Raw genomic sequence first — 25,811 nt, forward strand, 5'->3', positions numbered from 1 at the left:
ATATTTAACATTTTATGTCTTATCATTTCTGCTTTTATAGGCTTAGTGCACTATATAATCTTCAAGTTTTTATTTTCCATTTTAAGGAAAATTAAACAAGTCATGTCTACATTAAAACTTAGACAATGGTCAGACTCTGAAATGTGGTAAGAAACATTTACAAGACACTAGTGCCAGCAAGACAGGTTAACCACCTACTTTTGATATTCAACAGTAATTATAAATACAAAGCCGAAATCCTGGGGGTTCATTGTTAAATGTAATCAACCATTTATCCCTCTTTTCCCTCCACAAAGGGTCAAAAGCTGGATATACAGGCAAACCACACTATATACGCAACTTCAGCAAATGCAAAATTCAGTTACTGCAATTTGCAAAACTTTTACGCATTTAATTAGTGTCACTGCAAACTTACTCACACCTCCCTCCTATATTTACATTCAAGCTATTTTTAATCGCAAAGGGTCTCAGTTCTGATACACCATTGCTCTCACTTTCAATAGAAAGCATTCTTCCACCACTACTATCATCTGCTTTTTAAAATCAAGCTTGCCTTGAATCTCCTGTCTTCACCTTCTGGACCAGCTGATCACTGACTTGAAAGCCTTATTGGAATTCACATAGACAATGTTTACCTGCCTGCTCCTTTTGTTGAATATACTCAAAATCGGAACCAATGCAGCCCTTTTTGGTAGAAAAATACAACAGTTTACTATTCTCCAGGTGAAAGCATTTCCTACTGCAGTCCTAGATAAGTGACACCTTGAGAGTATGATCCCCTGGTTCTAGAATCTAGCCAAGAGAAACATGCCTACTCCTGTGCTGTCAAGACTCATTAAAAATGTTTTTATGGAATCCTCTATCATTCCTCAAAATTCAAGTGCATAGGTCAAATCTGCTTCGACATTTCAGCAAACTCATTCTCTCAGGAATTAATTTGGTAAATCTTTTATATTGTAATTGAGAAGAGGGAGATCCGATCAATACTCAATGTTCCATAACACCACCACAATTCTTGTACTCGATTCTTCATGCAGTGAAGGGCAGCATACCATTTCCTTCTGAACTGCTTGCTGAGCCTGCATGTTGTGATTTGTGTTCAGGACTTCAAGAAACCCTCAGCAGCCTTTCAAACTTTGATCAATTTAAAAAAAAAACAACTCTCCATCTGGAGTACTGTAGGGAAAAAAAAGACAATATCCTAGTTCATTCACAGATCAACAAATGGATGTGGATTCTTGTCATCACTGCTGAGACCTTATTTAGAACTTATTCAGCTGATCAAAGCATTTCAATGCCTCATGAAATATGTACATTTCTCAAATGCAGTTCCAAAACATCTTGCTTCACCCACTTCTTTCCACAATGACACATGTGAATTACATCCAGAAGCACAAGGAAACTCAGAATCCAAAAGGAAGAAATTAGGATACCTAATTTAAAAACATTTAAATAATGTTTGTTAAGTTCCAGCACCCGAAAGAACAAACAATTTCACCTCTATTGATTCACGATTGTTCAATAGCATTCAATAAGTCATCTGAGCTACACATCACTCTGATGCGAACAACCTATATTCAGGCAAGAATAGAAAAATCAGATCCTGTGAACTCTTCTTCCTTGGGCAACAAATCTAACCATTCTTGAGGCATGAGATTTATTGGAAAAGGCAATGGGTTCTTTTTCCCCCCTCTTTAATACTCTTGGTGTCTGCATAGGACTTTCATCAGCTTGACAATTGTTGAAAGCCTCACATCAAAAGCCAGAATGTAAAGGTGAAAGAGTTTTAAGAAATTGTACATATTGTATTCCAGTGATCTTGGATGATCCAACAATTTGATAACCAAACTGCAGCTAAAATTGGGGAAGGAAATAATTTAGTTACAACTTTATAAATGAAAATCACGAAAGGAAACATTTAAAATACAAGATATCTGAAGGAGTGAGATTATACATTTTCATCATTTACTATTCAAAATATGTTTACTTCTCTGCAAATATATTTGTCCATAATTTTATAGTGACTTGTTTTCACTACAGTTGAAAAATTAACTATGAAAATGAACAATTATAAATGCCAAATTTTAACTGAAAGCTGACCAGGTGGAAGGGTGCAAGCTTTCCTTCCCTGGGGGATATTAGTGAGCTGCATCAGGTTCATGATCATCTCCAATTACATTATTTAATTACTTAGATTTAGATTCCTGTCTGTCGGAATGGGACTTGCGTCATTGACTGCTAGGGTCCATACTTCTTGTGCTGAAAATGTTTTATTTTGGCAAGTAAAAAGACAACAAATAAAGTGCAATGGATATTGCAATTCACATCTTTCGTACAAATATGGAGAGTGGGGGAAAATATTGCATTCCTTTCACTTACAAACTGAGAAAAATTTAAAACAAAATACTGGATAAGATTCAAGATCTGCAAAGTTTAGGGTTCAGTTCAGGTTAGGCTTGGTGGGGGGGGGGGGGAAATCGTTAGGCTTTAGGGGCTGGTATGGTTTGGACTGCAACACCAAATCTCACAGTGCCTCCTCCTTGCTCAACACCAGTGAGGGGGGAATGGCCATCAGCATCTGTAAGCCTTTGTACAGGAATGAGAAAAAAATTATGGATAAAAATTATCAAGCAATGAAAAGAAAAAGAAGGTGAGATCAAAATATTATTTTTGAATATGGTGAAATAGAAACTTTTAAAAAAGTAAATATTTTAAATTAAATAACATTGATTTCAGTAAATGGAAAAGCGGAATTGAACAATACATTATACTGCAGTGAGACAGCAGAAAATTGTAGAAATTGGAAATCAAATGGAGTGGGAGGGGTCTGGGCCCGATGTCCCACTCACCCAGGGAAAATGCACGTGTAATACATTTCCTCTCCTTTCTCGGTGTAGTGATTGCTGCGTGGCCATTGTCTGGCTTGCCAGGCAGGAGGTCATTGCAAATGGCCTCTCCTACATTACTACATCCACAGGAACACCTTCTTGTCAATGTCCCCCTTTTTTTTTTTAAACAGAGTTTCCTATGTCATGGTACGACCAAATGTCTGGCAATATAACTGGATGTGTAGGCTGAGCTCAGCCCTTGGTTGGCAGCCAGACAAAGAGAAGGAAAACTCTGATTTCAAACCTGGGCAGAAGGGGCTCATTAACCTTGTCAGGACATCCATCTTGGAGGACACTCTGACATAAACCTACTACCAGAGAACCTGGCTGTCACCATCCGAGCTTGCTAGGCCATGGCAGATAAACCCTGGCTGTAAAGGGTGGAGCCAGTACTGCGGACACTGCATTCCACCTTAAAAAAATCAATTGCGCAGGCTCAAAGAACGTACCCATGTCTACAATCCTTCCTAAATCTTGGTTCGTGAAGGCAAGCCAAGAGAGATGAAACCTTGCACATAACGAGTCAATTAGGTACGATTAAAACAGTGGTTTTCAAACTTTTTCTTTCCACTCTTATACCATCTTAAGTAAACCCTTATTAATCACAGAGCGCCTATGGCATAGGGATTACTTAAGGTGATATGTGAGTGGAAAGAAAAATAAAACCACTGTTCTAGACCTATCCAGTTAACCGCAGTCCTTCGCTCCAGCCTTCAAGAAAGCTTGGTAATTCTAATCAATATATGGCAAAAGTGATTCTTAGGTTACCAAAGTCTTGCCTTATTCTCATTCCTAATTACTGAAACAGAGTCTCCAATGTAACTGATTCTAATAATTTTCTTTCTATTCTTAAATCTGTTAAGCAACACAATATTTAATTCTGTCCATACCAGTAACAGTACGCTTTTATTTTCATAATGATGGAACTTTCCTGTATCACTTCTGCAGTTTAATTTCTTATTTACCGATCATTTTTTAAATTCTGATTTTGTTCAAGGCTCTGGATCTTTCATTCTCTCCCCTAATCGGTGTCGAATACCTATTTCAAATAGGCAATCAACAGATTTCGCAGTGTTGAGTAGGATTCTTACTCCCATGGTTGTAACTCACTGACCCTGTGGGATATAAAAAAAACAGCAAAATAAGATTCTTTGTGAGTCTTGGGAAAGATTTTAGGTTGCAGGTAAGGATGACCCTGCACTGGAGTGTTCACTTCCTTCAAACTCCTAATGCTATTTATCATCAACTGTTCATAGATTCAGAAATATGATTCAAATTCAAGCAAAGGCAGCATGGATGGTGATCCCAGGAACTTGGTCACAAGCTTCAACTGTCCCAATACTGAAAATAAATTGTTCTATAACCTAGTAATTAAACCTATCACAGTTTGATTCCATTCCTTTGGAGACAAAAGTAACAATGAATCAAAGATAAACAAATGTTGCCTTTTTCATTTGACTAGCTTCTTAGCTCAATTCTTGCTAATTTGTCAACATTAAGCTTGATTCTATTACTCGAAGGGGACTATAAATCTATTCCAACAGTAAAATGCATATGCAGCCGAGTGCATGATCCAGTTCTGCTCAAACCAAAGGGATACATCAGACAAAATTAAAGACAGCTTTAGATGAAAAACTGTAATCTATCTCCTAAGAAAAGCAGTTTAAATTTAACTTGAAAACCACCTAACATTTTTTAAATTATACATTTGAAAGGATTCTTTCCCAAAAGTCATCATTATACTTTTAAATTTGCATGATTAATTAAATTTAGAAAAAAAATAGATCCCAAGACTGATACTATTCTTGTGAACAAATTCAAAAATTTCAGCATCAACAACTAATTGTGGAACATTTGTCTTTGTCCATCCAGAGCATTTTGCAATAATTTGCTTCATTAGACAATACTAAAAATGAAGTCACCATGCTCATACAAATTAAACAATTCACTTTCATACAACTTAAGCAATTCAGTTTATTGCAAACCTTAAACTAAAGGCATTAATTTTAACAAGATATATTTACATTGTATATTGGATGCACATCTGAAATAGGACAAATGAAAAATGTATCATACAACCAGAATAATTTGACAGCAAGCAGCCAATACTTTTTACATTTTGTACTTGCTCGTGTGAGTGGTTTATGTTCATCCTAGCGATTTATTATAAAAGATTGTTGCCATTTTCTCATGCAACCAAACACACAAATTAAAGATTGTCAAGATGGAATAGACTTTTATCCCCAATTTGATAGCCACAGCTATATAACATTGTTATTCCCATTGTTTTGGTTTGGAAATATTCCATCTCCTCCCTATTTCGTCTTTTACATTTTTTTTTAAAATTGTACACGATAATCCTACCACAGCTTTAAGTATTTGCTACACCGTAAGGGATGATTCAGCATCCCAATCTTCAAGTATCTGTGATCAACTAATTCAGAAGTTTAAGTGGTAAATCAAGCATTAACAAATGAATTTAGATTTTACCACCCCAAAGCAGTTTGGAAGATCACAGAAAATTGCATTGCTTGGTTTGATTATTTCCTCCCAATACTTATTTATATAACTCTAAATCCAAGCTTTTTTTTAAAAAAAAAGTTAAGTTGATACAAAATATTTAATCAACTTTGAATGTATTAATAAGGTGCTTGAAGGATCCAACAATATTGTTACTGTAGATGCTGCAAAGAACAGGCCATACCTCATAGTGAGTGCACATTTCATTTTACTTTCCTGGAACAGACACTAATTCCTATTGTGAAAGGAATCTTCCACAATTTTATTATGCATTATCATCATCTCTTTTCAGACTTAAACCTGTACCATAGGCACTTTATCAAATTACATTTTCAAATTTGCCTTAGTAGAACTTAATGCTACCTGTTATTTCTATTCATAGTCCAGTAGGGTCGCCGGAGAGGATTAATCTACCATGACACTTTAAATCCCTGAATTTAAAATTTGGAGTTATTTTCCTCAAGTTCTGCATTCCTCAAGTAGAGCTCTTCACTCCTTAAAAGTTTATTTCAACAGAATCTTTTAACCAGCTAATTAGATTAATTGTTTAGGCTGATCAAGTTCTATTGACCAAATAAAATAAAGAGATCTTATAAACAAATTGGTTAATTAGTTCAAAAGGATTTTTTTTATATATATAGTAAAATTGATGCAGATCTTTAGTCCAGAGGACCACACGATAGCCACATGGAATTCAAAGTTAAATGAGAGCAATCTTCATCTTTTTGAACAATCTGTTGCTCATAAAATACAAAAGGATTAACATACTTGTGGCTATTCAGTGAGGTACCAAATGACCTACTCATCTTCAGTAACAAATATGTTTAAGCTCGGAATTAAAGAATTTCCAATACTAATCTAGATTTCAAGAAATGTTTACAAATAATATCTGAAGGAAAGAGCCATTCTTGAACATTTACAATTAGATTTTTTTTCTAGCAATTGGTTTAATATAGGCAACTTGATCAAAATAACACTTTTACATTTGCAGTTAACCTCTACAATTTACACTGCCCATTTGGAAGAAACACCAAGTTAAAATCTTATACAAGATGAAAAAAGTATGAAAATTTCTAAACACTTCGGTCACACTATGTGTTTCAATTGGCATACTTTAATTTTATACGCTAGATCTAAGTATACACATTTTTATAAAATATTCTACTCTTATAACATTCAACTATGGCAACGATACTAATTATCAGATGAGTGGCAAGATATTTAATGGACTGATCAACCCATTTAAAAGAACATGTATTTGATACAAACGCACACAAAAGTTCTTTGTATCTGCCAACATGTAATACCCTCATTTACACATCTCATTCAAACTCTTCTTTGCACATCTGTCTTTAAAAAAATCTGATAAGAATATTGCTGGTCCTGATCCCATGTAAATTTAGTGCAGCAGTGACTGGCTTTGATGGGCCTAAACCCAGTGTCTCCAGTGAATCCCACTGATACCCCTCCTCAGGCTGGAGTAAACAACAGCAGGCAGATTTATTCATGCAGGTCCATTTATTGAAGTTTCAGGTGACAGGATTTGTTGAGTTGTCCTGAAAAATAAAACAAAAAACTATTTTCAGCAAATAGAGGAAATTTAGTCTTACTTAACAATTATGTAAATAATTTCTAGTTAGAGCCCAGCGCAAAACAACATTTAGATAGCATTCAGCATGTCTATAAATCAGTACAGTATACTTCCGATTATCCAAAAATTGGATTCTCCAATATCCTCAGTTATTTGAAGTTTTTTTTATAAAAAATTTGGATAATCGAGGATATCCAAAATCCTCATTTATCCAAAATTCTTCTGGAGCCGAACTGACCAGGGAAGCTGGGCTCCCTGCGCTGGTAGTAGCAGACTTCGTGCTCCTGGCACGAGTGAGATCTCAGTGGGGAGGTGTTGGTGATTGGTGGTGGTCAGCATTTTGTTTGGTGAGAATGAAACATTATTTTAATGTTTTAAAAGACTTACCTTGTTGTTGTTATTTAAACAGTGTTACAAGTGATTTGCTGTTGCTACTGGGATGTTTTTTTAAAAATGACCGGTTCACCGAAAAAAAATGTTTATCCAAAATGGGCCCAGTCCTGACCATTTTGGATAATCGGAATTGTATTGTACTTTTTTCCTGATGCACACAGCACATTTTAAGTCCATAAGCAATATTTATAATTTAAGGCAGCCATATTAAAATTATGGGATGGTTTAGATCTCCCATTCTCAACCTTTTTTTTGACTATAGCCACCCCCCCCCCCCCCAATAGGACTCTGCTCATAGTAAAGTATTCAAGTTTAGTTTATTTCTTCCATACTTCTCTAATACCGACAACATGAAAAAAAATTCATGTCTGTGAGCCTCCTCCCATGAAATGTACTGTTGAGAATGCCTGCTCTAGATTTTGGCATTCTACTCAGAGATAAATCTGCACCAATGTCTGTTACTGGCTTTGATAGACCCAAGCCTATTGCCCCCAGTGATTTCAACATGTACCCCAAGATAAGAGTATCTCTAATATAATAAAAGATTTGCTTGTGTTGTACAATACAAATAACTAGTTCAGAATGTGAATATTCATTTGTCTTTTATATCTTTGGCTTGGCTTCGCGGACGAAGATTTATGGAGGGGGTAAAAAGTCCACGTCAGCTGCAGGCTCGTTTGTGGCTGACAAGTCCGATGCGGGACAGGCAGACACGATTGCAGCGGTTGCAGGGGAAAATTGGTTGGTTGGGGTTGGGTGTTGGGTTTTTCCTCCTTTGCCTTTTGTCAGTGAGGTTACACAAAAACATCTGAAAAATAAACTTAGTTCTTTGGTTTAAAACAGGGCTCTCCAAAGTGGTCGATGTCGATATCAATCCCTGGGACTATCCAAGGGGTTGATAAATACCAGGGGGTCAAAAACACCAGTGCGGGGGGGGGGGTTTGTTAGAACTTTTGTGGTGGAAAGCAGGGGCAGATCAACAGAAAAAAGTGCCCATGTCAGTAGTGGCCAACATCTTGCAAGAGCAGGTCTTGGTGGCTACCATATTGTATTTGGCTTTGGCCTTTGAATAAGTTGAGAGCGAATGGGAGGACAGACTGAGCATAGAAGAAAGATGTATGTGTTCTTTGACCCATTGGTAGTGCCCCCCCCCACCCCCCACAAATCCAGCGCCACCACCCTCCAACCCAGTCCAGCACCAGACAGGATTCCATGCCTGGGGGTCGATGAGTGATTAAGTATTCCATGGAGGTCGATGGTTTAAAAAGTTTGGGGATCCCTGGTTTAAAATGAGAATACCACATTTCATATAACAGCTATTGACTTAGATCAAAATGGTCTTAAACACACTCTATTTAAACCCAATGAAACTATTTAATATTTCCTTGATCTTAGTTTGTTAGGATTCACTACATTTAATGGGTAAGAAAAAGCCCAAATTAAAAGTCTACCACTTGTGAGACGAAGTCAATGTTAATGCTAGTAAACAGATTAAGCCTGAATATTAAGTGCATTTAATTCAACTATGATACATAGCTCAAATATTTGAAACAAGTAGGCAGATAATACTGGGTAATAGTGATTTGCAATTATTTATACGACGCAAGCTGAAGATTATGTCCATGAAAAAAAATATAATTAATGACCATTACAAAATAAAAGTAAGGAATATTAAAGTTGTACACTATCAGGATAATCATTAACTGACATTGGATGCTTACTTGACTTCTTCCATTGATGCTATATTGTCAACAGGGCCATTCAAGGAGTCTTTTGTTCGAGATTTTATGTTCTCTTCTGAGGGCCTCAAGCTGTTGATAAAATACCTACTGTTACCATAGAGATTAAACTATAATATGAAGATATTGTCGATGGTGCCTAATCATTTTAAGAAGATAACAGATGAAACTTCAATTACTGTTCAGGTACTCTAGCACTAACCCTAACCCCGTACCAAGCATCTTGGTGGGCCAGACAGGCTGATGCATGATACATCATTGTAACCAATAATGCATGTAATTTTAACCTGTCCATTTTTAATCATTCTGCTGTAGACTAAGGTGGCCTGCTTGACAACCAGGAAAAAAACAGTTAAGGGGTACATTCACACAAACTTTTATGCAGTAAATGAAACAAGAGAATTTTATTTTACACTTTGAGGAATGATAATTATTTTGCACACTTCAACTAATTCTTGTAATTACTCAATTAAATGAAGATCACCTGCTTTTGGTGTTGATATTTAAATATTATCGAAGTCTAGTGAAAAAAATGCAAATCTAGATAATACAAATGTAATTCACACTACCATATAATTGTCATTGTGCATGATTCAAACTGAAAGCTCTCTGGCATTAATTCTTTGCAGTTGTCAATTCAGAAGTTGACTCTGAAAAAACTCACGCCAACCAGCACATCCCCCCTCCACCTCACTCTGCACCCCATGTACAGTTTCCATCATTAAAAAAAACCTGCTGCATCAATGCCCTACTGTTCTGTAATTAAAAATGTCCTCTTTGAACCAGATAAGAGGCATTTCATTACACCACAATTAGAAATACTTTGACAATTCATAGGGCTGAATTTCATGAACAAAAGACAGTTAATAATTATAACCTTAAAATTAAAGTCAATTTAGTAAAAGCAAAGCCATCACAGTAAATAGCCTAAAATTGATATACCTTTATGTAAGAAAACTAGTAAACTTAATTAATCTTGCAGACTTTATCAGGGAGTCAAATTCATTACGAATTAAAATCTGCATACCCGTCTATTCGATAATCATTAGATTGCGATGTTGGAGTCACTTTTGGAGCTGCTAAATGATCCGGAAACACATATTTTGAAGCAACATCTTCAGAGGTAGACAACTTTATGTCGTCACTAAACCGGAAGAGAAATAGATGAAGCTATCAAGCTTAGTCAGGTTAATCATGTCCTTTCACAATGGTTATGAAACTCACTCTTCAATCATGCAATTGTGAAAAATTTCACATGCAAATGAGGGGGAGAGCATGAATGAGGATCATCTTACACACATCAAACCTTAATGTATTATTTCAGATGTTGACTCCAAGTCATGCCATAATATGAAGAAAAATCTATGATTACACAAGTTTGCTTGTTTACATATTACATCATTCAGTTAATTTACATTTAATTGTAATACATACCGATAGGATTTCAACACTCTGAAGCCAAAAGCACGAGAGAAAGAGAAAGGAAGCTTAAAATGTGAAAATATCCAATTGAGCTACTATGATCTTGTTTTTGATTGTCAACAATGAATCACATTTAAATGTTTCTTAGGTACAATTGCATTAAAACATTTAGCATTTTCCCCAACCCATTTTGAAAATTCACAGCCTGAAAAGTTTTCACCACATGGACTTGGGGAAACAAAACAGAAACCTAACCATTAGAATTGAATTTACTTTGCAATATCCTGAAAGACAAATAAAACTAAATCTGTGATTCTAATTAATGCTGTAATCAGACATTTTCTTTCTTGGAAAACGGATAATTTAAGTTAAATGTATGAACATCCTGTACTACTAGTAATCCTTCACTGATTTCTAAAGATCTAAATACTCAACTACCTGTACTGGTATTTTTTTCAATATGCAAAAATAACACACCTTTCTTTCTCATCTCAAGAATATTTGAAAAGTAGTTGATAGTTCATGGGCTATGCAACAGGATAGCAGATAACCTAAAAAATCCACTAACTTGCTATTTGGCACCTGGCTCACGAGGTAATCTTTGCTGTGCTCTCTTCTGACTTTTCCCACACTCATAACTGAATGACCTCCACTTCCAAACCTCCAGTTTGACTTACCTGGACACTATTCCTTTCTGATTCACCAGGGCTCCAATTCCAATGCTACTTCACACTCATCCCGGCCCCATTTTCAACACCACTACCAAACTTGCTGGGGCCTTTGTTCTTGTGCTTCATTACAATTCACCAGGATATAATTTCCCATGTTCCACTCAGAAGCAAACCAAAGTGGAACAATTACACTGAACAATTAAGATTTTTCTTCCTAAACACTTTGGGGTTTATTTTATAGATTTTGGGCTGCTGATCACAAAAATCACTTATTATTTCCTATTGCATACAGTCTTTCATATATAACTTATTTTTGTGATTTCCTAGTATATTGCCCACAAAGTAAGCTGTTTTGGTCAGACCAAGCATTCCTGGTGCAATGCAAATGTTGTCTTAGGCTTGGGCATGCTTAAGTCAGGATAGATGCAGTCAAACTATAAAAGCAGCTCACAAATACAGATACTGTGCATTACACAGTGATTGAATTCATATTGATGCACATGTTCTTCAGGCAACAGCAATAGTGAGTGCAATTAACATTTATTGTCTTCAGGAAGATGCAATACAGCAGAAATGTCTCACCAATGTCACAACAGCTGCGATACATTCTGTTATGTTTGTGGCAAGTATACGGTTGAGTCTCAAAATATGCAGCATGACTGCACTTAAGAAAACCTATGAGCACTACTTTGGTTTTAAAATTGATGACCAAAACAAACCCTGGGTTCCTCACATTTGTTATGCATTTTTTACTGTAACTTTCTATTTTATTCATGTTATAAAAATCTTAAATAAAGTTTAAAAAAACCATTTGTTATGCATGTGCAGTCAACCTGAGAGCTTGGCTCCGGTGAACTAACACAATGTGTCAGCATCATTATGCGATTAAGTATGTAAAATTCAATAAAAGTTGATTTAATGTTTCTCCAAATTCCTACGTGATACAGCAAATCTCAAGTTATTGCTGTGTTCAGTTTGCAGTTGTCTATCAAATCCCCAATTTATTTTTCAGGAAGCTAACCTTTTGAAAAAAATGTTGTCCAGTGTTATCTCTGAGAAATTAGAGTTTAAAAATGGAAACAATCCATAAACAAAAAATTTAGTTAAAACTCTTAAATAAAAGTAATTGCAGGATGTTCACATGCAGCATGAGATTAAAAAAAAAACCATTATATAATATTCTTTCACTTTGCCAAGTAGCAATGATAAATTCTGAAGTTAGTGTGTTTTATCAAGATCCAATACCTCAGAGGTCTGACAAATTATAAACCAGATTGCCCATATACATTATCTCCAAAATCCAATAGTATTGAAGGTCTCAGAGACAGGTAGTGGAGCTGCTAATAAGAGAAACCTGAGTTAAGACAGTGAAATACCTTTCTGGTCAGACTTGGTCATCAGATTTCTTTCTCCACTTGGAAGAGTATTTGAACCAGTAGGAGCAATAATTTCCTGCACTCTACTGGCTTCATACTAACAACAAAGATGTGACACATTTGGCATAGTAGAAAATGGAGGGAATTCTCTGACAACCAATAACTCAACTGTAATGGGACAAAGCTGAATGAAATAGATCAGATCTGAACTAGACAATGAATGTAGCTGGATCATTTAAACGTACTGACTGACTCCTAGAGTACCATGAGAACCAAAGACCCAACATTCAGAAAGACAGAAACCAGAATCTTGGATTCAGAAAAACCTGGGCCACGACCAATCCAAGATTGATTACCTGACATGTTAGTGGGTAGTATGCAATGCACACTTTGAGTGCTTATACAGGTTGATCCTCTTTAATCTGGCGATGTCAGGACCTGGCCATTGTTGGACATGCCAGACCCCTAAGGGAACCCCCTATGTAAACATATCAAAGGTCGAACAAAGCTTAAAACAGGAAATAATATGATGGGCCGGCACAGTTAGCGTAGCCATTAGCACAACGCCTTTACAGCACCAGCGAATGGGACATTAGTACAAACTCCTTAAAGACAGCGTGGGACTCAAACCACAGTCCCAATACTAACGGTGGCAGATTCAAAATGTGCTGGACCACGGGAGTTGCTGTATAATAGAGGTTCAACCTGTACTTAATATTTCCAATTAAGGGGCAAGGTAACATTCTTTCACTTCACTAAGCAGCAGTGATGAATTGGGAAGTGAATTTGCTTTGCTAAGACCCAAAGACTGAAACCAATTAGAAACAACAAGATTCATCAAATGATGAAGGATAAATTTCTCTGGCATGATTCTAACATAGGTGAACATTTAGCATAACAGAAACATTAAAACATTCATCAGCCACCAAATCAGCATGATCTTTGCAGCACTTCATTTGGTCAACCGCAATCAAAATCCAACTCAAAATTAAATTAATTAGAGAAAGATGTATTGTCATTCTGTGATGTCAGTATTTCAGTCCAAAACAATTTAAAAAGTTTTATGCTAACCTCCCTCATACAATCTATAACGTTATGAAATGCTTCAATTTTGTGAGGTAAATTTCAAACCTACAAAAAGTTCACAAAACACTCAATAATAATACCTCCCCCAATCCCCCCCCCCCAGAAAAAAGATTCAGAAAAATGTTACCACGTCAACCTACCTTTTAAACACAGCAGTTTCAGTTTTGGCATCTACTGTAAGGCTTACTGTCTCCTTCATGGAGCCATTTGTGACAGTCTCCGTTACTTGGTCTGTAAGTACCTCCTCATCCTCACCATCAGACAAGCTGGGTTCTAGATTTGATGTGGCCAATCCTGCTTTTTGTTCTTTGCAGTTAAGCGGTGAGGTTGTGACAAAATCTGAAGATAGGGCAAAATTTATAACTACAACTCAGCAAGCATATAAAGAACACATTTTAAAACTTGATTATCAGCTATATACTGTATTTTATTTTACTTTAAATTAAGTTGAATATAGAGATTAACAGCAAAACACAACTTTCCCTCAAACATTTTACCAGGATAATTTACTGATGAAGAAAATGTATAACTCAAATTTTGGTTTCAAAACCCTTGTAAATAATCACATTCATTTTCAATTCTTGAAATTTGCAAATGATTAAGTCAGGAGAAATGAACATGCTTCAATTATTGATGCAGATTTTAGTTTGAAGTTAGTACACTGTGACATGACAACTTTTTTTTGGGTCCTAAAGTTGGTACATAATTCTACAAATTTGTTAAATTAAGATGTTAATCTTTAAAGGAGTTGTAAATGAATACAGTGTTATCTGTGAAGAGCAGACTCCAAGCAATGAGCTGGATAATCCAGCCTCTGCTCTAAATTCCTTGGCTCAATTAATATGTCAAATTGACTGACAAAATTGGAAGTTGGAGATTAAAATCTATGACAGTATTATTAACAATGATACCCTTTGACGCAGGTAAGATAGCACGGCTGGTAGAGCCGATGTCGCACAGCTCCAGTGACCTGGGTCTAATCATAAGCTTCATTGCTGCATGTGTGACGTTTTCACTGTGACTAGAGGAGTTTCCTCTCACATCCCAAAGCTATGCTGATTGGAAGGTTAATTTGCCACTGTAAATCACCCTCCAGATCATGGAATGTGGCAAAAGTAAAACAGATTAGTGGAAATGGGTGCGTTATGGTTGGCACAAGCTTCATGGATCCAAGGGCTGTTTTCATATTGTATAATTCAATGACAAACCCTTGGATCAACAAGCTGGAGAAAATAGGTCCATACGTCATGCAGACTAGACGCACTATAGGATTTGCCGATTGGAACACATACCAAGATAGTTAGTAGAAGGAGAAAATGATAAATACCTTTTGAGGTAAAGGAAGGCCAAAATTCCAACACAGAAAACAAAGTAAAACAAAACTGCAAGAAATTTGGCACTGACACCTGGGAGAACACTGCCCACAATCTAGGCTGGAGCATTATCAGGGAGCTACTAGACTGAGGCATGCAGTTAAGTCAGAAAACCCAGTGCATTCTATATTCATCTGGCATATCGAACTGTAGCAACCGTGAGCAGGTTTGTTGTTTGTTCATCAGGCTCTTTTTGCACACTAACCCCCACAATTGTCTGCCTCAATATTCATTTGTAAAACACTGTTAAATAACAAAGCAATTCAATATTTGCAACCAAAGAAATTACCTTCATGCTGTGCTGTTACATAACTGTGTTGGGCATCCACTGGGTCCAAACTGGTTTCCATCGCAATTGGCGAGCTACTTCTTAAAGGGTCTTTTGAACTGAATGAAAAATATTTTAATTTATTTCACCTTACTCTGACATTAGCATGTAGTATTTACTATACACTTGCACAGCATTCCAGCTTGTGCCTATGATTCACATAACAGGCTTGACAAAATATATCTTGGCTATCAATCAATTATTGTTAAGAGATAACAATCTTAATTTAGAAGTTGACCAATTTTAACTTTCCCACCTAAAATTTTGCTTCGCACACCAAAATGTACATAAAATGCTTTTGTAACTTTGGACATAGGAAAGAACAAAATAAGCAAAATCCAAAACATGAAGTACATAGAAAGGAAGAAAAAAATTACATGAATGCAGATCAGAAATAATTATGGGAAATAAGGAAATGACAGAAGAGTTGAACGTATATATATATAAATTTTTTTCTTATTTTTATTTTTTACATACAAGATAATACAAACATCCCAATAATAAACTTAACTATGGGGGGCGGGGGGTGGGGGTGGGTGGGAATGATTAAATATAATCACGAGACAATCTAGTGGGGCTTACAACTGATCTGTTTTTGGACATGACAGCTTGCATTCTACGATCTTAAAATAAAAAGCCAGAGATAGATAGTCTTCAAATATCCTTAGATTCTGCAGTGGCACAGAGGTATTGTTGAACTGTCACCTTGATGACATTTTTCAAGAAGTTCGAGTTTATTTATCATCCAATTGTAACAGTACAACCTGACAGTTCTCCGGTCCATGGTGCAAAAACACATACAAACTATATATTTACACAGATATACAGAACCACCATAATGTTTAGGTCAAAGTCACATTTTTCCTTCATTTGCCCACAGATTAATATTTGTAATCAAACAATTCACATATGATGAAAGTCCACATTCCATATTTTATTAAAGGTTATTTGTGTACATTTTGGTTTGACGATGTAGAAATGACAGAACTTTATATACAAAGTCCCCTCAATTCAGGGCAACATGATATTTGGGACATAGCAATGGCATGTATATTAAAGTCATCATGTTCAATACTTTGTTGCATATCCCTTGCATGCAATGACTCCTTAAAGTCTGTCATTCATACTTCTTCAGATACTGAGCATCTTCTATGGTAATGCTCTGCCAAGCCTCTACTGCAGCTTGTTTCAGGGGCTTGTCTTCAAGATATGGAAGGCATGCTCAATTGAATTTAGATCAGTGACTGACTTGGCCATTCAAGAATTTTCCAGATTTTAGCTTTGAAAAACTCCTTTGTTTAGCAGTTTGTTTGGGATCAGTCTAACTGTAGGATGAAGCGCCAGCCAATGAGTTTGGAGGTATTTGCTCAAACCTGAATTCATTTTGCTGCTGCCATCAGCAGATATATCATCAATGAAAAAAAGTGCGCCAGTACCTGTGGTAGCGATACATGCCAGGCCATAACACTTCCACCACCATGCTTCACAGATTAGGTGATATGCTTTGGATCTTGGACAGTTCCTTTATGCCCCCACGCTTTGCTCTTGCCATCACTCTGATACAGGTTAATCTTGATCTCATCTATCCACAAGACTTTTTTTCCAGAATTCTGCAGGCTCTTTTAAATATTTGTTGGCACCCTGTTTCTGTGGCTATCACATAGTTTGCATCTTGCAGTGTAGCCTCTCTATTTCTGTTCATAAAGTCATTGACATATCCACATCTGCCTCCTGTAGAGTGCTTCTGATCTGTCAGACAGGTGTTTGGAGATTTTTCTTCATTTTGATGAGAATTCTTCTGTCATCAGCAGTGGAGGTAGGTCTTCCTTGGTCGACTAATCCCTTGCAATTACTAAACTCACCTGTACTCTCTTTCTTCTTAATGATGTTCTAAATTTTTGATTTTGGAAATCTCTTTCTTCTTAATGATGTTCTAAATCTTTGATTTTGGAAATCCTAAGATTAGGGCAAGATCTCTTACTATTTTATTCTTGTTTTTCAGCCTCATAATGTATATAAATAACATTTAATAAAATCTGGAATCTGCACTTTAATCATGTGAATTGTTTGATTACAAATTTAAAACTGTGGTGCACATGGGCAAATAAGGGAAAAAAGTGTATTTATAACAAACATTATGGAGAGCTCTGGACATGTCATATATACATATTAAAAATAAATATTTTTAATAAATAGTAGCGTCACAGGGAGTTGTTTTAGCAGTTATTCAGCAGTCTCACTGCCTGTGGGAAGAAGCTGTTTTTCAGCCTGGATCTGGCTCTAATACTTTTGTATCTCTTTTCCAACAGGAGATGTTGGTGCAGGATGGCAGGGGTCCTCACAGATTTTGCAAGCTCTCTTTAAACAACAGCGGTAAATCACATTGATTGAATGGTGGGGCAGGGGTAGAGGTCATCACAATGATCCTCCCTGCTGCTTTTATGGTCCTGTGATTTGCCCTCCGACCCAATGCTTTTAAAGCAACCGCACTGCTGTCTGTGATGCAGACAGCAAAGACATTCTCAATAGGGCTCCTGTAGAAAGTTGACAAAATGTGCCTTGGCCACCCTCAGCCTTCTAAGGAAGTGCAGTCCTGACAAGTGAGATGTCGTCATGTTTCCAGAATAGGTTACTTCTTGTGGACTCTGAGGAACTCTGTGCTCTTCATTCTCTTCACCACTGAGCTATTAATGAAAGGGGAGGACAGTCTTCTCTGGCCCGCCTTAAGTCCACAATTATCACCTTCGTCTTGTCCACATTGAAAGTCAGGTTGTTATTCTTGCACCATTTCACGAGATTTTCCACCTCTTCTCTGTATTTCTACCTATCGGTGATGCTGATTAGGCCAACTATTGTCATGTCAGGTGCAAATTTGATGACTCTGTTGGAGCTGAATTGGACATTGCAGTCATGGGTCAGCAGAATGAACAGAAGCGGGCTGAGCACACAGCCCTGAGGTGCTCCAGTGTTCAGCGTAATGGTGCTCAATGTTCTGGTGTCAATCAGGTCAAAATGGTGTATGAGATGTTGTTCTCCAGGTGGGTCAGGACAGAGTGGAGGGTCAAAGCTATAGAATTGTCAGTGGAACACTTTCATCTTTCACCTCCCAGAGACACCTCCAGTGTCTCTGGGAGGTGTGCTTTGATACGTTCCATCACAAGACACTCAAAGCATTACATAATGATGGAGGGCATTGCTGCTGTTGCCCTCTTTTGTACCGAGATAAAGATAACTGTCTTAAAACCCGCGGGACAATGGACTGCTGCAATGACATGTTGAAGGTCTCTGTAAGGTCCACTGTCAGTTGGTGCGCACAGTCCTTCTGTACCTGACCAAGTATGTGGTCTAGTCTCCCTACCTAGTGTGGGTTCACCCTGGATAGGATTCTCCTCGCCTCAGCCGTGGCTACTCAAGTGGCTTGTTCTTCACGGGAGGAGCTTTCTTTGGCGCAAGCCAAAAAAAGTCAAAATCTCTGATATCACAAAGGAACTCTGCACAATTACAGTCAACGTTTTCTGCATTAGGATAAATGTGAATATTTGTAATTTTTGTATTTTTAATTCAATTAAGTATTCTATTGTCGATATTTAGTATTTTCCATGAAGAACCCATTCAGCTGCAGCAAATAAGAATTTCACTGCACATGTACATGACAATAAACTCATTAACACTGATTAGATGCAGATTCCATAAAAATCAGTCTTTGCCCAACATGTGGAACTTAAGTATGCATGAGCTTCACTAACAATACAATCAAGTTTCTTTTGCTTCTCTTTCTTCGACTTTAAAAGGCACTTCATGCAATATCTGCTGATGGCAAATCTGTCTGCCCTACGGCAGACTAAAATAAATTCCAAGTAATATTGCAGTTTTTATTACATGACAATAAAACAATCTTGAAAGTTTATTTTGAAATGTTTTGCAGATGGAAGTAAAGAATGAAAAGAACAAGATGAAAACAAAATACTGGAAGTGCAAATAAAATAATAGCATGAACAGAGAATTTACTTCAATACATGTTCATTACCTACTCTAGTAAAGGGAACTGATACACCAGTAAGAAACCAAATAGATTTTTTTTAAGGAAAATTACAAAGAATGTAACAAAGCACTATTGTAAAATATCATGCATAGGCAACCCAAGAGGATTGGCAACTTGATCAGACTACTCAATAATATTAATAATTAAGGAACATAATTCAACATGATTTCTTTAATGGATGAACATTGTAAATATTACCTTAATTGAGAGGAAAAATCAGAAAACGTAGCCCATCCAGTTTCTTGTGGTACAGCATCACCAGAACTCCACAAAGTAGGTCCACTGGAATTTGCTGCAGTTATGTTTGTAGTTTCCATAGGCACTTCAAAGTTTGCTGTCCACCCGGGGGCTGTTTTAAAAACAATTTATTACGTTTATCAGTGCTTTACTCCAATAATCCATGACAAACATTGCTTTAATTCAAGTTAAAAAGAGTGCATACTTAACACACAAATAAGATTTTTGAGTAGTTTTTGCAAAATAGCAAGTATTTTCCATCACGGTTAATAAGCTTCTCAACTTGTTTAATCACCCAAGATCCTATATATACTTCTACTATATAATTTACTTTTCCTGACCCTCCTATAAACTTGCTTAATAAAATTTGTACAACAAGAGGTCTTTATCACAGCCATGTCTTCGCAAGTAGCCAATTTGTTAATACTCTTGCTGTACAGAGTGGAAGCATTGTTCAGCAGACGATTTAATAGGTTGATGATTAAAAGAGACATCATATCCAAGTCTAATCTTGTTCTTGCTTATACATTAACTGCAATATTCAACAGAGTTTCTTTAATAAATATTATCTCCTGAGAAAACAAGCTATTAGAGAAAGTAACCCCATCCAGCAGCTGATTGCTCCTCAGCATTCTCACAATAGTAGAATTGCTGCCTATAAATTGTAACCTTAATATTGAACAATTCTGGGCTTACAATGTCCCTTTATTACAGCTAATTGCTACAGCCAGAATTTAACAAAATAAGGTTATGGTAAGTAACAAACCATTTGCAGAAGTATACAATAAAGGTAATTATGTTAAACAACCAAGATTCAACATAAGGAATATGAAAAATTATGTTTCAGTTGTGATAAATGAATACAATTACCCCCTTAATAAAAAAAAGAAAGTGCTAAAAATAAGCAGTATGCCAGGGAGCATCTATGAAGAGAGAAACAGAGGCAATGCTCCTTCATCAGAACTAATAGAGTAAGAAAAAGTTTTCTCTTTTTTCTGACTCATTTTCTCAATTAACCAGTTCTGATGAACGTTCGTGACCTGCAATATTAATGCTATTCCTCTCTCTAAAAGCTACCTGATATGTTAAATATTTTATACCACAAGTTTTAATTTCATATTTTCAGCATCTGCAGTTAATTTGCTTTAACTATTACTGTTCTGTTCTTCAACTCATAACACTAACTTTGTTTTATTTTGCTGCCAAATACTTGCTGCATTTTATTTTATTCCAGATTTTGACCATTTGCAGCATTTTGTTTTTATCTATTTACCCAAGATTCAAAACAAAATTCAGAATAGTGAAGTATTCTCTTTCTAACCAGACAGTATAACATCAACATTAAATGCTGTTAAACCCCTTCCCCAAGTCTCCCTTTCCCTATCCTATCTCCTTTCCTTCCCTTTCATATCAGAGAGTTACTCTCCCCTCCTCTTTCACTTCAGCATTTTTCCCTTCTATCCTCCCACCTATAACCTTGTACATGCTAGCCTGTGCTTCTCCCCCTGCCCCTTTCTCCCACCTTTTTATTCAGTTTAGATGCATGCGAGTGAACCACAGGCAGGGACCTTGGTTGGCATGAACAATTTGATTTCAAGGGCATATTTCCATGCTTAGAACTCTGACACCAAGAGACATCATAAACTGGTGACTGACAATGTACACATTCAACAAATTCTCACTGGAAACAAACATTCCATAACAAAGTCAACTCAACATTTGAATATAGTTGAGATATACAGAGAACTCCTATTTCAAAAAATTAAGTACTTATTTTAATTATGAGCAATTTTAAGTTGATCATCTTCATAAAGATGACATCCACATGACTCCACATTGAAGAAAATGTATGCATTTACTACTTGCCATCATTTGCATCTATTTCCATTCTGTCATCTGGATTGGTACCACTGGGCTCAAATGTATTGTTCCGTTTATCACCGTCCTCATCTTCAGAATCTGTGCTTTCTTCACTGTCTGTGCTACCAGAACATCTGTGCATAATACAAAATCACTGTTAAGTCAATAAAAAAACTTCTATTTTTTGCCATAGCTAAAGCATCTTAATGGGATGGGAAGAAGAAGGTGGGTCACCAATGAAGCCAGAAGCAAGTATTCATGTGAACAACAGGGAAGTCTTAGAATTAATACAATGGGCAATTTTATTGCTGCCCTTCTCCAAGGCAACGCACCTGTGTCGATTTTTTGCGTCCTGTGCGAATGTGATGTCCTTTTCACCCCAAATATCTTCTTCATCAGACCCGCTGTCATCAAATTGCTGTATCCTTTCTTTGCAGCAGGCCTCAAATAGTGCTACATTTGCCTGAAGCAAGATGGACAAAATGTCACAAGATCTCAAAAGAAATCCAAAAATTATATTATTTTAGCATTAAGCAATACATTAGCGTCAAAGGAAATAATATCCCAAACGGAATTTTCCACTAGATTAGAAAATAAACTTAAATATCACAATGAGTCGACTGAACTCGATTGATGGAGCTGAAAACCATATTTCACCAGAATATCTCAACTCTAATATTTTTCAAACAATGATAGAAACTTTGAAATTTCAGTGCTTCAATTTCAAGAAACATAATAGAAAGAATGTAATGAATAAATACACAAAAGTTAGGTTAACTGCACAAAGAAATTCTGGGACCAATGCTCTGTTTGTTATTACCCAATCATGCTTGCAGCTGTGTTACCTTCTCAATTATGTCCTGCTGTTCCATCCATTTAGATTAGTGACTTTCCACCTCCAAAGAGGTCATTTTGACCTGTTTACCAAAAATCACTGAGAAATTTTTATTTAACTCTCTCAGTGATCAGATGGGGATAACTCTTGAATGAAATGCAGAACTGCTTCTAGCATCAATTTCTAATCTTGAGGTCATTTTACTACCTGGATAACTTTGGTTAAACTGCAGCCTCTTCTTGACATTTTTCCCTAACCTGTGACTCAGTCATTTCTGCCATCTTTTCTAAATTTCATTCCAAGCAGTTGAATACAGTGAAACATGAAAGTCTACAGATGCTGTGCTTGTAGTAAAAAAAATACTGGAGATACTCAGCAGGTCCATAGGAAGTAGAGGTATATAATCAGCATTTCGGGCCTAAACCCCTTTTCTTATCTCAAAGAAGGGCTCGGGCCCAAAATGTTGGTTATATATCTTTACCCCCTATGAACGCTGTGTGACCTGTAGAATTCCTCCAGCATGTCATTTCAATACAGATTATCATTCACATGAATATTACCACAAATTCTTCTTCTCCATCCTCCACAACTCTCTTTCCACATTTCAAGGTTTTTTTTTCCCCTCCCCAGCACAAGAAAAGCTACTTCCATTTTATTTTTTTTCTCTTTGTAGATTTTCATACTGCTCCAAGGCAATCACTAGTGCACCAAAATGGTTGAATTAGAAACAGAAACAAGGGAGATCTCACACAAAGGAGATATTTCATTTTCAGTCAGAACTTAGTTGAATAGCACAACCAAGATTATAAACCTATTAGCACAAAACTGAATTAGAAGCCAAGTCAATTAGGAAAAAACAATGGACAATGTTCTGGCTCGTGTACAGATAAATATAGATCTATAATAAAATGTCCTGTTTCATCATTTTAATTTTATATTTGTGTTTGGTGCACCTATACTTTTTAAATCATGCAAGGTTGACTACACCATTCTTATAGTCAACTGGGTGAGTTATTTTTGCAAGGACGGGTCAATCATAGTTGGGTCCTTTCTGATTTGTTTACAACTAGTTAAAAAAAAAGCTAGTTCATGTTTTGTAAAAAAAAAGGATTTAATTTCATTTAACCCATATAATAATTAAATGTCTATTGTCCACATACCTCCCTCAACCCCACTTAATTTATCAAAAACAAAATACTTACACTTTCATTTGTATTCAATGAAAAGTTGATATCTCCAATTCGCTCAAAAGGAACACTGCAAATGATTCAAAAATGTTGGATTAGGATTACAAAACTGCAGTAAAAATAGTAAAAATTTTAAAAGTAACATGGTTATTGTATATGGATTACTGGAATCAGTAGAGAGAATCTCTAAACTGATTTTTAAAAAGCCTTTCAAGTCAATGAATTCATCAAGGAAAATTAGAATTTTATTTTTTTCATGTTAACCATAGACATACAATATTTTACTACTAATGCATTTTGTACTATGCATAGAAAAGATCAAGTGAATGACTTAGCAGCACATGCCATACTTCAACAACAAACAGCTTAAAGAACTGTATAAGTGACATTTTCATGAACAGATGGGGAAAATACTTAACTTCTGCATGATCATCAAACAATCTACTGGATGAAAACAATGGGAGTAAAAAAATTGTCAGCATTTCAGACCAGAATCCTTCTAAATGATTGACAATTCTGAAACCTTGACAATTCCGAAACCTTGACAATTCCTTTTCTCCCACTGATACTGCTTGACCTGCTGAGCTCCTCTAGTAGATTGCTTGTTGCTCCAAATCTAGTACCTGAAATCTCTTGCATGTCTTCTGTATTATCTTTCCTCTGACATAATTTGCACACTCTAGGATACGCTTTTACTATCCACAAATTGAAATGTCACATGTACAAATTTCTATCAAGGTATTGTTTTGTAGGTGTCTCCACTTTGCCATTCTCAAAGCATACAAGGCCCACCATGCACTTTTTTTTAAACAATCTGCTGTCCAACTTGTTCTTGCTCAAAAAGCAGTTATGGAGAAGGTGAAGAACTCAAAGGATAAGTAGCATTCCAAGGAAGGAAGCTGTTTTAATCTAAATAGTAACAATAAATAAATAAATAATATTAACCCAAGTAAGTTCTCATAAGGCGGTATTATATCCAGCAAAAAGATAAAGTCTCAATAATGGGTCACAAACTGAATACTGCCTGACACATTGTGTCCTTCCAGCTTCTTTGTTCACTTAAGGTTTCAGCATCTGCAGCTTTTGTTCCCCCCCCCCCCAAAGAAAGTTCTACAGAATGTTTGAAATACCTCTAAGACAGTCATTTATATTGTAGTTACATAAATGAGAAATGCTCCTCACGAGTAACAAAATCAAAATCTACATCTACCTAGTGCAACACTGGAAAAGATACCTCAGCCCATGATGTCTGTGCCAATTTAAACTAATTGCATGTGTTTGCACATTGTCTAAATGTCTCTTAAATGATGCTATCATTTAGGTGATTGAGTTGTGAGGCAGCTGAACAATAGAAAAAAGTGTTTGTTTATTTTCATAATCAATTTGCCAACATTCAAAATATTCTATAGTTTACTCAAAAAGACAATCCCTAGTACTAATCAAAACAGAAATACATGCATTTCTCTTCCACCAAGATATTTTAAGCCAATAGCAAATATATTTCAATCCAAACAAATTAAATAATGCATCTTTAAATTGGAGTCAATTATGCACCATGCTGAAAGAAAATATTTATTGTTTTTCCTATTAAGCCCAAGAAAAGGTGAATGACTGATGAACTCCAAAGAAGATCAATACTAAAACAAGAAAGCCTCAATAGACAATTTTACAGGAATGGAAAATTCACATCATTCAAGTAACTATTTTCTTTGTGTGAAATTGATCCATCCCTTAAGAATACCTCTTTATGGGTGATATTGGGTTCACCATTACCTCTCTCCATTCCAAAAATAATAAAGAATTTAATAATGAGAAATAGATTGAAGATTTGGGAGTCAATTCAGGAATTTTTTTTGGAATTTATATTTACTAGTCTTATTCTATTTAATCATCTATTTCAACCTGCTACTTTAGATGCAAGCTACAAAGAATGGAATCAACTAGAAATTAAAACTTTCAAGAATCTTTATATCCAACAAAATTTTGCATCTTTACAACAAAAGATGATGAAATTTAATTTGTCAAATAGACACTTTTTTTAGGTACTATCAAATTAGAAATGTTATTCGTTCTAAATTGTCAGTATTTTCACACCTTCTGGATCTGAATTTCACAGGCGAACTTTTTTAATTACAATTTGTACACAAAGGTATCATTTCTGCTTTATATTATAAAACATTGAATCTAAAAAGTCTCTTCAATCAGGATCAAAATTGAATGAGAGAATGATCTTAACATGTCTCTTTCAGAAGAATAGATTTCA

At 36.0% G+C, this 25,811-nt stretch overlaps 1 protein-coding gene across 12 annotated transcripts in view; it reads right to left on the bottom strand.

Annotated features, from left to right (window-relative positions):
- Positions 1 to 4,837: 4,837 nt before the first annotated feature.
- ppp6r3 (protein phosphatase 6, regulatory subunit 3) overlaps positions 4,838 to 25,811 on the bottom strand; it is a 104,740-nt gene continuing 83,766 nt past the window's right edge. For all 12 annotated transcript variants that reach the window (XM_069899670.1, XM_069899662.1, XM_069899653.1 and 9 more), the window contains 9 exons: positions 23,564 to 23,618; positions 21,859 to 21,989; positions 21,533 to 21,660; positions 19,628 to 19,778; positions 15,349 to 15,446; positions 13,827 to 14,025; positions 10,159 to 10,275; positions 9,114 to 9,203; positions 4,838 to 6,964 (listed from right to left, as the gene is read on the bottom strand). In XM_069899670.1, coding sequence (XP_069755771.1) covers positions 6,913 to 6,964; positions 9,114 to 9,203; positions 10,159 to 10,275; positions 13,827 to 14,025; positions 15,349 to 15,446; positions 19,628 to 19,778; positions 21,533 to 21,660; positions 21,859 to 21,989; positions 23,564 to 23,618 — 1,021 coding nt within the window. In that variant the 3' untranslated portion in view covers positions 4,838 to 6,912. The remainder of the gene's footprint in view (positions 6,965 to 9,113; positions 9,204 to 10,158; positions 10,276 to 13,826; positions 14,026 to 15,348; positions 15,447 to 19,627; positions 19,779 to 21,532; positions 21,661 to 21,858; positions 21,990 to 23,563; positions 23,619 to 25,811) is intronic.

This window comes from Narcine bancroftii, chromosome 1, assembly GCF_036971445.1.
Source record: "Narcine bancroftii isolate sNarBan1 chromosome 1, sNarBan1.hap1, whole genome shotgun sequence".
NCBI classification, from domain to species: Eukaryota; Metazoa; Chordata; class Chondrichthyes; order Torpediniformes; family Narcinidae; genus Narcine; species Narcine bancroftii.